General features: G+C 44.2%; 1 protein-coding gene across 1 annotated transcript; it reads right to left on the reverse strand.

Annotated features, from left to right (window-relative positions):
• Positions 1-1930: 1930 nt before the first annotated feature.
• Positions 1931-10113, reverse strand: LOC106609208 (phosphatidylinositol 4,5-bisphosphate 3-kinase catalytic subunit gamma isoform). The gene is made up of 16 exons (XM_014207730.3): positions 9925-10113; positions 8896-9295; positions 8524-8786; positions 7983-8340; positions 7483-7778; positions 6757-7283; positions 6298-6532; positions 5304-5513; positions 4821-4902; positions 4620-4723; positions 4296-4442; positions 4125-4215; positions 3819-3949; positions 3155-3266; positions 2776-2933; positions 1931-2651 (listed from the first exon to the last, which is right to left on the reverse strand). The coding sequence occupies exons 2-16, from the start codon at positions 9281-9283 to the stop codon at positions 2370-2372; spliced, it is 3384 nt and encodes a 1127-aa protein (XP_014063205.1). The 5' UTR covers positions 9284-9295; positions 9925-10113; the 3' UTR covers positions 1931-2369.
• Positions 10114-12161: the final 2048 nt, after the last annotated feature.

The raw sequence follows: 12161 nt of genomic DNA on the forward strand, positions 1-12161 counted from the left end.
GCGTGCCGAATTTGACTGGAGCACGGAGCGAGACTCCCAAAGGCTAGAGCATCGGCCTTCTCGCCCGCTCCAATTTTGCTCCAATAGCACTCACTTCACGAGCTCTGGGCATTCCTGGCCCAGCATGCATTTGTAGTCTACTTGTGTGCTGCTATATCCCCTTACTTTAGCTACTGTCATGGTGTGCTAAATATTTTCGTAAAGAAACTGATAAAACACACAGGTGCAAAATCAAGGTGACTTACAAAGATGAGGACCAAGATCAAGAGAGGGAGTGTGGTGATGTAATGTCCACAACTAAAGAATCATTGCGGAATCGGAAATGACACATATCCCGAAAGCATGATGGTGTACTTACTACGTGCACATGCTAAAAGAAAGGAACGAGGTGAGTAGCTAATTAAGTTTCATTGTAGCAAAGTATTTATGCACAAAAAAATCTCACCTCATAAAAGTTTCCTTCATTTTGTTAGATTATCTATACAATAGGCCATAATTGATTTTCATATTCCAACTTTCAAGGCGCTTTCCATTTTGATTGGGTTATTTTGCCTAAAAACCTTTAGGCCTACCAATAGAAGAAGAAAAATAACTCTGCATCCCTGCCCAGCCTGTCAAGAGTGGCCAACGGGGTGTTTAGCATCCCCAGTGGCTCTGCAAGCTTGGAGAGGATATTCCCTGCTCTAAAGGCACCATCACATGAGCCTGAAGCCACTAGCCAAACTGGTGTTTCTAAAAATGAATTCAAAGGAACTCTAGACTGAGCCTAATAAGGTATTTTTCATTTCATGTGTTTTTAATTCTAAGTGTCACAGCTTATATGCACAATTTAGACTATAATGATTTAATACAACAAACTGTTCTTAAAATGCTGAGTGCTTAATGTCCCTGATTCCCTACCAGCCGTGTGTTGCACTCGTAAATGCTTCACAATGTATTTCTTTGTAGGCTATAGCCTTGAAACATTTTTAATATCGCATGAATAATTCATTTTCATTCCTTCTTAGGCTCCCTGTCTGGCTGCTGACCTATTTCGTGTTTATATGCTGTTTAATATGACATGTAGCCTATTTGAAATTGAGCGCTTCTTACATTCACCTTTTCATGGTTATTAAAGTATTTTTCATTCAAATCATATGGTTTGGTTTTAATACTTCAAAACCAAATTGTAGGTTCAGGTAGTCAAAAACACTGTTGGGTGTTAAATTGTGATTGTAATGAATGGAGCGAATTTGGGGCTGCAGTTTTTTTCCCTGAGAGCCGGAGCGGGTTTTAGTGGGGCTTTTTGAATGGACGTGGAGCGCCAGAGTTGTGCGCAAGTATCGCTCCGTCCGCAGGGCTGTGAGGATGCGTGTTCCATGGCGTGTCAAGCAGCGTTTGTCCCGTGTGAACAGCACATGTCCTCCATCAGGACCAAAGCCCCTCCGGATCACTGCCTCCAGGACACTCACTGTCTGCAGTACGGAGTCCAGCTGCAGACACTGAAGCTGCAACCGCATCCCCAAGACCTGAGAGATGGAGAGAGGCTGCCTATCCAGGACACAGAGACACAATTGCGTTGGCTCGAATTTGGGTTAGCTGGGATTCACTGGCTTCAATGCGAAGCGCATAAACGCTTCGCGGGCGACATGGGGTGGTGCTGCACACATTTCATATGAATTTAAGTAGCTAGCTAGCCTACTTCGATACTGCGCGCCTGATCCTCAACCTCTTTCATCTTGATGAGTGAAAGGTCACTTTATGGTAAAACTATACTGACTACATCCACGATAAAACACCCGAAATTCAGATTTCTGGTTTATGTGAACTTACCCTGGTGTGGAAAAGCTTCCTTTTGTTTCCTAGAGACCTCTTCCTCTGACGTTGATGAGTCACTCAGTTTAACGTCTGCATGTCGCCCTCTAGCAATGGGAGATAATATATAACTATATTTCTCTATAATTAGGTTTATTATGGTATTGCCACCATCAGTCATGCAAGTCGGGCTGTTATATTAACAGATGATACAATCAGATGCAGTGCATTAGCAGAGGAACAGGAGTCAATATTTATGTATAACTCATAAACATATGGTAAGGTCAGGCTTTGATCTTGAAAGTGCAAAAATAAGACTGGTACTGTATACAGTCCATGGTACAGTCAATGGGTAATGCATCGGAACAACTGGTTACATCATTGAGGAAGGGTTGACAAACCTTTAGATCCAGACTTTGGTCTCTGACTATATCTCCCTCTCTCCTTATTTGGCAGTCCAATCAACATAGTAATTTTACCTATAGTGGCTTACAATTATCACATATGTGGCCCATATTGGATTCGAACCCATCACTCTGGTGTTGCCAGCCCATTGGCACCATAAGGGGAGCCCCCTAAGCTGAGCGTTTATCCCCCCCCTGCTTGATGCCCAGCACCAAGTGTAAGAACCAGTTGAACTGCACGGTCCAGCCCTTGTCCCTGCAGATCTCTATCTGGTCCAGCAGGTGGCGCTGTGCCTCCTCCTCCGGCCGGCCCACAGTCAGCGCTTCGCGGATGTACTCAATGTCTTCTTTGCTGGTGAGCTGAGGCATGCCCGTCATCAGCATCATGGAGAACAGGATGACGAGGAGGTTGGTGTGATGCCTTAGAGCCAGGTAGGCCCGCACACACACATCCTGGGAGATCAATACTCTAGTTAAGAGTGTGTGTTTGTGAGTGTGTGTGTGTATGTGTGTTTGCGTGCAAGCAAATTTGTGTATATGTATTTTTACTTGTTAGACAACATGTTCGTTTGAGTACCTGGAACTTCTGGAAATGTGGGCTGCTCTTCTTCCCTGATGTGCCCATGACATAGAGGAAGTCAGGGGTGAGGACGAAAGGAACCCTCTCCTTACTGATACCCAGGAAACTCTTATAGTTCCCCAGTATGTGGCCAAAGTCTATGTGGAACAGGTTACCTGAGGGCAGACATATCAAGGGGGGAAAATAATGTTATAGATAAACCACCCAATACATCAGAAACAAATTACTACATTCAGATGAACAGAAAATAACTTTCTATGGGTCCATCCACATATATAGAATATTGTGGAATGTATTCCTAATGTTTTGGCAACCACTTAACGCCAAGTACTGTATCGTGTTTGTGCTATAGGGAGATAAGGATGAGCTCTGGTACCAGATTCAGTGATCATGATGTTGTCGTTGTGTCTGTCTCCTACCCCCAGGACGTAGGTGGCCACGCAGTACCCTCCACAGGAGAACACAAACCTCTCCACTGCCTGCTGGAACTACAGGGAGGAGAGAGAGAGACAGAGAGAGAGAGACAGCGAGACAAAGAGAGACACAGAGAGAGAAAGATAGCGAAAGACAGCGGGGGGGACAAGACGGCGAGGAGGGGAGAGACAGAGAGAGGGGAAGTGATAGAGACACAGAGTGGAGGAAATGAAGAGCATTCATGAGCTGCCATTTCATACAACCGGCTCTGCTCGTTTATTTCCACAGACAACATTGGAGCAAACACAGTGGCTCAAACCGCGTTTCATCTTTCTCCATTTATCTGCTAGCGCTGTGGTAGCTTCTGTGGTATACCTTCACCCTAAAGCTATGGTGGCTGCTGCATGGGGATATTTCTAACAGGCCAATTCAAAAATAGACATAGCAGAGCTGAAAATGTGGAGGTGCTTCAGCCTACACAGTCTGAGTAGACGTAAATAGTGCTGCAGACAATGCCCTGGGTAACAGGAAATGCAGCATGGGTGTTTCCTTCCCCCTTAGCGGTGCAGTTATATCCTCTACAGCTGAGACGCTGCAGCACCGTGGGAGTAACTATAACCAGCTACCTTTTCCTCGCTCACACACTTGTCCCGCAGCCATTGGTTGAGGATCTCGTCCTTGAACGCTCCTGTGCTTCCCACAACGCTCTGCTGGATGTTGGCAATAGTGGTGGCATCCTTCACTATCTCAATCATCCCTAGAGAGAGAGAGAGAGAGAGAGAGAGAGAGAGAAAATAAAATAAGAGAATAGAGAACAATGCTTATTTAATAAGAAATGGCATATATATCTATAATTATTTATACACTCTATATTATATGTTATAATATATTATTATTAACACGTCATGACAGTGTAAAGTCAGTTGACATACCTATTTTATTCCCAGTAGAGATACAACCGTAGGGCAATAAGGACAAGTCCAAAGACTCTTCCTCCCATATGGACTCCATGATCAGCAGAATCTAAAAGGAGGAGCATTTCGTTGTCATGGAACATTTGGTGGACAGTTTGCCTGACCCATTGAGAAAGCAAGCCCACACACCTGTAGAATGAGCATGTCCTGCCTGAGGTCATCCCCGTCCTTAAAGATGACCCCGATGGTGTCACTGGACAGGGTGGTGGGGTCAGCCCTCTTAAACTGCAGCCACAGCGGTCTCTTCTTAGAGGCCATCACCTTACACTGCTCTATCTGAAGAGAGGGACCCATGTTTACAGTCAAACACAGGGGAGGAGGAGGAGTAAGAATACAATTAGTGGAGGATACAGGAAATGATGGTGAAGAAAGGGATGGAGACAAGGCGAGAAGAGACATGGAGGAAAATAAGAGGGGGGTAGAATAGAGATGGATGGGTATTATTCCACTCACCACCAGAGCACCAGCCCGTAGACCCGGGTCATAGGGCACTCTGAAGCTCTCTGGCAGCCCAGACGTCTGCAGATTCTCCAGCTTCTGACGCAGCTGGAACACAACTGAACATACCACCAGGATTCATTACGTATTCATTTCTATATGAATTGTATCTTGATCTCTTATACTAGGTACGTTGACTTGAGGCGACAGGCTCACCTTGTGCAGAAACATCATATTTCTCAGCAGACATGGCCTTGATCTCCCTGGTGACTTTCTGCAGGGCTTCTGTCATCTCCACCTGTTGATGATAATGAATTGGATTATTCTTTATTCCGATCCTCGTTATCTGACACTTTAGCGACCTAGTCTTTTTAAATCGGTCTTTTCTATCCTCTAATTATTTTGCGTACAGTATATATTTTATTGTGAGGTGTATTGAGATGTTTTAATAAAGTTGTATTTGGATCTAACGCTCTGAAGAAAGATGTGGGGAAGATCCACCTGACGTGCCGGCCTCAGCCCTCCGAGGAGTCCACACAGTACCAGAGGTACCTCAACTACCTGATTGGCTACGACGTCAAAGCCCTACAGTCACATTGTAAGGAGGAGGAACTCTCCTCACCCACTCCTACTGTGTCCGATCACACATCACACCGTACTCTTGTTTACGGCTGGGGTCAAGGCTATTCGATCACCCACCTGGCGTCTGAAATCCTGCAGCATGTCCTCTCCACAGCCTCGGAGGTAGGCTTCCAGCAGCACAGCATACCTCTGCTGGTAGTGCATGGACTGGGCTATCTCACTCCTCAGGAACCAGAAAAGGAAATGACCTATCCTCTTACTCCTGAGAGCTCTCTTCAGCAGGAACCTGGCCAGGGCACTGTCATGGTACGGCTCAAACTTCACAGCCTGAAAGACACAGAGGAGCACACATATGCATTTTTCTCAAAGTAAACACATCCTAAATGCAAGCTAAATGTTTCAATAAACTGTAATGAAACATTATAAAGTATCTTCCCGTTTGGGGATTTTTTTCATACTCATAGCGTTTTGCATGTTTAACCAAGGCCTCATTGTTGACAGTAGAGACGGTTTATTTGACTCTACACTGACGAATGGCACATGTAAAACTACCCACAGGTGCTCCCTTCTGGGAAAACACCAGGTAAAAAGGAAGTGTTGTCTGTAAAGGTTGTTATTGTGTTTTTTTCTAGTCAATGTATGAAACAACTACTTAGTTTTTATGTGTGCTTCTACACTCAGAGACAGGTAGACCAACCACCTATGACTAGGGCAACTTAGTCTTTCTCGTCATGAATCTTGTTCTGGTGGCAGCTCTGCAGAGTGGTCACTAGCCAGCACAGCCACAAAGTCATAAAATCAGATTTTAAACCTAACCTTAACCAAACTGCGTAAACCTAACCTTAAATTAAGAACAAAAAAGCAAATGTTTGTTTTTATGAATTTTTACAATATAGGCAATTTTGACTTTAGGCGAAATCGCTCTGGTGAAATCGCTCTGTTCTGCCTCCAGGACAAGAGTCATGACAATAAATGTCAACTTGCATGACTAGGGCTGGATAACAAAATTTGGTTCCTCTATGGCACAGACCGAATCTTGACAGAACCAAGACCGAAACACATCAGACATTTCTCAGCCAAATTTTGGTTCCAACAAGTCCGACTAACTCACCTGGACCAGCTGCAGCAGGTATCTCAGGACGTCGTCGTCCCCCAGCGTCTCCAGCTTGCGTACGGCCATAGAGCGGACGTGAGCGTCAGAGTAGTGGCAGTCTAACAGCTGCATGGCCAGGCCCACATCCAGCACACTACGGTCCCACACAGAGCTCCTCTCCAACAGCCTATGGGTGGCCAGGACAGCCTCCTGTCTACCCCACCGCACAGAGCCCAGCAGCTTGGGGTATGCCCTGGGAGGAGACAGTAGGGAGTTTTACAACATTTCAATAAAACTCCCAAAAATTGCACTGAATCATATTCACAGAAAGGTCTCTGTGATACTCTTCTAGAAAACATATTATTTCAAATTAGAACAAGAAAGATGGACTTGGGATGAAACAAGTGGTTCTGTATTATAAACTCAGATTACTTATTCAGTAATATAGTATTAGATGACCATGCCAGTCAGTCTTACCTGGGGTGACGCATACACTCCTCTCTGAAGTGCCACAGCAGCTCTTTGTCTTCTTGGCTGAGAGGGTGCAGTGGATCGGTCTCAACAATTGACTCAAACTGCTTCCTCAGGTGGTTAGGCATCTCCCTTTGCCCCCTCTCCCCTCCCTCGGCCTCCCGACCCTCCCCCCCAGCCTCCTTGCCCTCCCTGCTCTTGGGCAGGGCCACTGGGTAGCAGTACTTGTCCAGCAGGATGGCTACGGCCATGGAGGAAGCCTTGTCTGGGTTGGTGGCTGAGGTCAGCTTGTCTGCATTGACGCTGCTGTTGTCCTCGGTCTTCTCAGGCATCTTCCACATGTGGAGGATGAACTCTCCCTGGCGCAGCAGCGAGCGGTGGTCCACCAGCAGCAGGTTGACGTAGTACAGCAGACGACTCTTAGTCTTATTACCATCATGGCTGCTGCTGCCACCTCCAACTGGGGATCCTCCATTGTCCTGGTAGGAGGAGGTGCCCTTAGAGATCTGGGTCTGGGCCTTCCCACAGGACACCTGGGGAGAGGAGAAAAGAGAATAGAGTTAAATTGCAATTCATTTAATTAAGTTGTGTTTCATACTATATTCTCCAAATAATAGACTGGTATTCTACAAAAAAATCCCAGAAATAATAGCATGATCACAACAAAGATGTTGGCTAAAGCAAATATAGATACGGCTGCCAGACTAAACCTAAAAACATTATAGAGTTTACCTGTAGGCTGAGGCGAGCCCCCTTGGGCAGGTCTCTGATGCGTATATTAAACTCCAGCCAGGTGTTCCACAGCACCTCCTCAGTGAAAGCCTTGGAGGAGGTCCTCTCCTGAGCCAGGAGCTGCTGGCCATGGAAGATACTGGCCTCCACATACACGATCAGCTCTGGGTTCCTCGGCAGGGCCGGGATGTCTATGCCCAGGACTTTAACCCTGAACTTCCTGTGACAGTCCCACAGAGAGATGGTGAAGACCCGCTCGTGGTCTTTCTCGTCGATCGTCAGCTGCTCATGGGTTCCTGTTGGAACAGAGGAATATGAATCATCTTAATCATCAAATAAATATTCCCCAAAGGAAAATCGTGTGCTATAATATTGGTTATTGTGGAAACTCTATGGGCTAGGGGAGTTTGTTAAATTTATGAAAAGCGCATATTGTAAAGTGTAATCTATTGGTGAAACTTTCTGATATGATTACTATGGGAATATTGATGCTATCTTACCTGCCACTCCAGTACAGTCATCCACCTGTGCCCAGTCCTCTTTCTGGACCAGGTCTTGACCTGGATTAGGAGCCGACTCCAGGACCAGATGGATCTCCTCCCCGTTCTTCAGACACTGTCGGACCCAGTGGAAATCCCTGACCGGGTGGTTCCCATAGATATACTCTTCCCTGCCACACACCCTCAGGACGTAGTCTCCCTCACACACATCCTCAGGAACTCCCAGCAGAGCCCTCTTATTGGAGATCTTCGTAAAGAAGGTCTGGAGCACCTGGACGGGCGTGTCGTCGATGGACACCTTGATAGTCTGGCTGGCCTTGTTCCTGTGAATGACCAGCAGGATGTGGCTGTTGGTCACCTAGAATAAAATATTATTACATCTTTATTGATCAATGATACAGAGGTAACGGAAATTGGCTATTTTTTGCTGTCCCAGTACCCAGCTACATCACCCAATACAGAACAGGCTGGGAGCAGACAAGCAGCACAGGGTCGCCCACAGAGCTGCACCCCTGGAGCAGCAAGGTTAGGGGTTACATACCTTGCTGAGCAGGTACTCTGGGAGGTGCTTGGATGTGATCCAAGGGTCCATTGAGTAGAGTTTGGGGTCCCGGTCGGCCAGCTCGATCTTGCGGGGTGTGAGGAGCTTCCTCCGGGTGAACTCCAGCTCGTCATCGTGCACGTTGCTGACGTCGGTGACGTCGTAGCCAATCAGGTAGTTGAGGTACCTCTGGTACTGTGTGGACTCCTCGGAGGGCTGAGGCCGGCACGTCAGGTGGATCTTCCCCACATCTTTCTTCAGAGCTTTAGATTCAAATACAACTTTATGAAAACATCTCAATGCACCTCACAATAAAATATATACAAAAAATGCAAGGGTATAAAAGAAAGATTTAAGACTAAAAGCTTCTACCTTTCCAGTAGCGGATGCAGTCCAGGGTCTGAAACACCTGGTGCTTATCGTAGATCTCACACCAGTTGCCCTTCTTCTGGTAGAGCAGGATGCAGTGGTCAGGGGAGTACTTCTGATAGAACTCAGGGCACAGGTTGGTGGCTACAACCCTCAGCCACACCTGGGCTTTCACCTGCTCCACCGTCCAGTTCCCAGCCACCTCCAGGAGCAAGGTGTCCGGGCTGCGGCTACTCTTAGTGGTGGTGGGGAGGACGAACTCGATGGCTATCTGATCCATGGCCACGGAGAAGGTGGAGGTGAAGGCTTTCATCTTTCTTCTCCTCCTCCGGTTCTCTTCTCTAAGGACTACAGGTTGAGGTTCTTCTTCATCGCTCACTTGCTGTTCCATAACACGAGTTATCTATTATCAATGAAGAATAAAATAGATTAGTTTAGATTAGAATAGATGGATGTATAAGGGATGTTAAATGTAGCATGTATAATTATCTCATGTTGGTAAACTTAGACAAAATAAGATACTCGATCATGATATGTTATGCTTATACTAATTATATTTTATTTTAGTGATGGTGCGTATCAAGCTTGTTCAACTTCTTCTTTCAGATCAACTTCTCTGCATAGGAAGTTGCAAAGCAGGAAGCAAGGAGAAGCACTGTCAGCAGTAACAATGTATCAACCCCATACAGTCATTGGTATCAACTCATCAAAATATGATAATGTTGCAGTAAAATTTAGCAACCAGAATTTGGCAACATTGTAAATTCCATCTTAGTCATTTCAGAACATATTTCAAAAAATGATTCAATGACAACTTGAAATTAAATTGACAAGTCTCTTACACCTGCCGACAAAAACAAACCTACAGTTTATAATAAAATCATCCATTATATAAAAATACAAAAATAATTGATGAAACTTCAATGTTACAGATAGTTTCCATGACAAAATCCAGAGCCGTTAGATTTCAAAACAGAAAATAACGGTATTGCCGATTACATGGGCCAGGGAAAGTCTATGAAAGAAACTTACCACTCGGTATACCTAAACACACTCACGCCAGCAGAAATATGACACGGTGGGTCACTAGGCATTTGTAAATAATTGTACAATGGTCCCAGTTTCTCCTTAGTTCATGTTGAGTCCGAAGAAGTGGTACTAAAACTTTCTGTCTGCTATTCCATTCACCCCTCCCCGTGATGCGTGAAGCCGAGTCCCATGCAAGTCTACATGTTGTTCTCTTATTGGTCGCTCAGCGGCGCCATAACTGTAGTTTTGAGGGAACTGGACTACAGAAACCCACAGCCTAGTAATGCCATTATGATTATGCAATTTAATTGAAAATTAGCATTACCATTACTGATTTTTGTAGCCGTTATAACTGGGATAAGTATGTTATTGTATCCATGCCAAGATTGATGCGTTTATATTAAATTTCCATTGTCATATTCACTAAAAACGTTTTCTCCTGAAAAAAAAGAAGAAAGAATGAAAAATGTGTCATTCTCTGGCATGGTATTATTTCCTACTATTATATAAATATAGCAAAGATTCTAAGTTCTTATTGAATCCCATCAGTTACAACCAATGATTTATATATATATATAACTTTTGAACGGTAGCGTATATTTTGAACGGTAGTGTATATATATATGTATATATATTATATACACTACCGTTCAAAAGTTTGGGGTCGCTTAGAAATGTCCTTGTTTTTGAAAGAAAAGCAATTTTTTTTGTCCATTAAAATAACATCAAATTGATCAGAAATACAGTGTAGACATTGTTTATGTTGTAAATGACTATTGTAGCTGGAAACGGATGATTTGTAATAGAATATCTACATAGGTGTACAGAGACCCATTATCAACAACCATCACTCCTGTGTTCCAATGGCACGTTGTGTTAGCTAATCCAAGTTTATCATTTTAAATGGCAAATTTATTATTAGAAAACCCTTTTGCAAGTATGTTAGCACAGCTGAAAACTGTTGTTCTGATTAAATAAATAAAACTGGCCTTCTTTAGATTAGTTGAGTATCTGGAGCATCAGCATTTGTGGGTTCGATTACAGGCTCAAAATGGCCAGAAACAAATAACTTTCTTCTGAAACTTGTCAGTCTATTCTTGTTCTGAGAAATTAAGGCTATTCCATGCGAGACATTTCCAAGAAACTGAAGATCTCGTACAACGCTGTGTACTACTCCCTTGACAGAACAGCGCAAACTGGCCCTAACCAGAATAGAAAGAGGAGTGGGAGGCACCGGTGCCCAACTGAGCAAGAGGACTCAGTGCATTTAAATATCTAGATTAGTTTCTGCCACGTTCATTCTATTTCAGACACCTTAATGCAACTTTTAAATCATATAATATTATGTGAGCTAAATTAATAAAATAAAATAAAAATAATACACTACATGACCAAAAGTATGTGGACACCTGTTTGTCAAACATCTCATTCCAAAATCCTGAGCATTAATATGGAGTTGGTCCCCCTTTTGCTTTTATAACAGCCTCCACTCTTCTGGGAGGGCTTTCCAATAGATGTTGGAACATTGTTGCGGGGACTTGCTTCCATTCAGCCACAAGAGCATTAGTGAGGTTGGGCACTGATGTTGGACAATGTTCCAATTCATCCCAAAGGTGTTCGATGTGGTTGAGGTCAGGTCTCTGTACAGTCAAGTCCACACCAATCTCGACAAACCATTTCGGTAGTGAGTGTTGCAACCGAAGACAGACGATTTTTACGCGCTACGTGCTTCAGCACTCGGTCACCCCGTTCTGTGAGCTTGTGTGGCCTACCACTTCGCGGCTAAGCTGTTGTTTCTCCTAGACGTTTCCCCCTCACAATAACAGCACTTACAGTTGGGTCACTCTAGCAGGGTATAAATTTGACAAACTGACTTGTTGGAAAAATAGCATCCTATGACGGCACCACGTTGAAAGTCACTTAGCTCTTCATGAAGGCCATTCTACTGCCAATGTTTGTCTATGGAGATTGGCTGTGTGTTCGATTTTATACACCTGTCAGCAACGGGTGTGACTGAAATAGCCGAATCCAGTCATTTGAAGGGGTGTCCACATACTTTTGTATATACTGTATAGTATATATAAAAACATTTTCCCTGAAGTATAATTTTTATGAGATTACTAATGTTACTGTCCTCATTACAACAACAAAAATAATTAAATGCATGCAATTTTGTCCTTGAAAATGTTAATTGAAGCAATGTAGAATTCCATTCATTCTTGTGGAGGACTGGGCTTACT

The sequence above is a fragment of the Salmo salar genome, chromosome 07 (assembly GCF_965601325.2).
Source record: "Salmo salar chromosome 07, fSalSal1, whole genome shotgun sequence".
Lineage (NCBI taxonomy): Eukaryota > Metazoa > Chordata > Actinopteri > Salmoniformes > Salmonidae > Salmo > Salmo salar.

Bases quoted from the DNA above. Each gene is read 5' to 3' on its own strand.
- LOC106609208 (XM_014207730.3), bottom strand. From the start codon at position 9,283: ATGGAACAGCAAGTGAGCGATGAAGAAGAACCTCAACCTGTAGTCCTT. The intron at 7,779-7,982 runs GTAAGATAGCAT...CTGTTCCAACAG, and splicing joins TGACTGTACTGGAGTGGCAG to GAACCCATGAGCAGCTGACG. The intron at 6,533-6,756 runs GTAAGACTGACT...GTCTCCTCCCAG, and splicing joins GAGTGTATGCGTCACCCCAG to GGCATACCCCAAGCTGCTGG.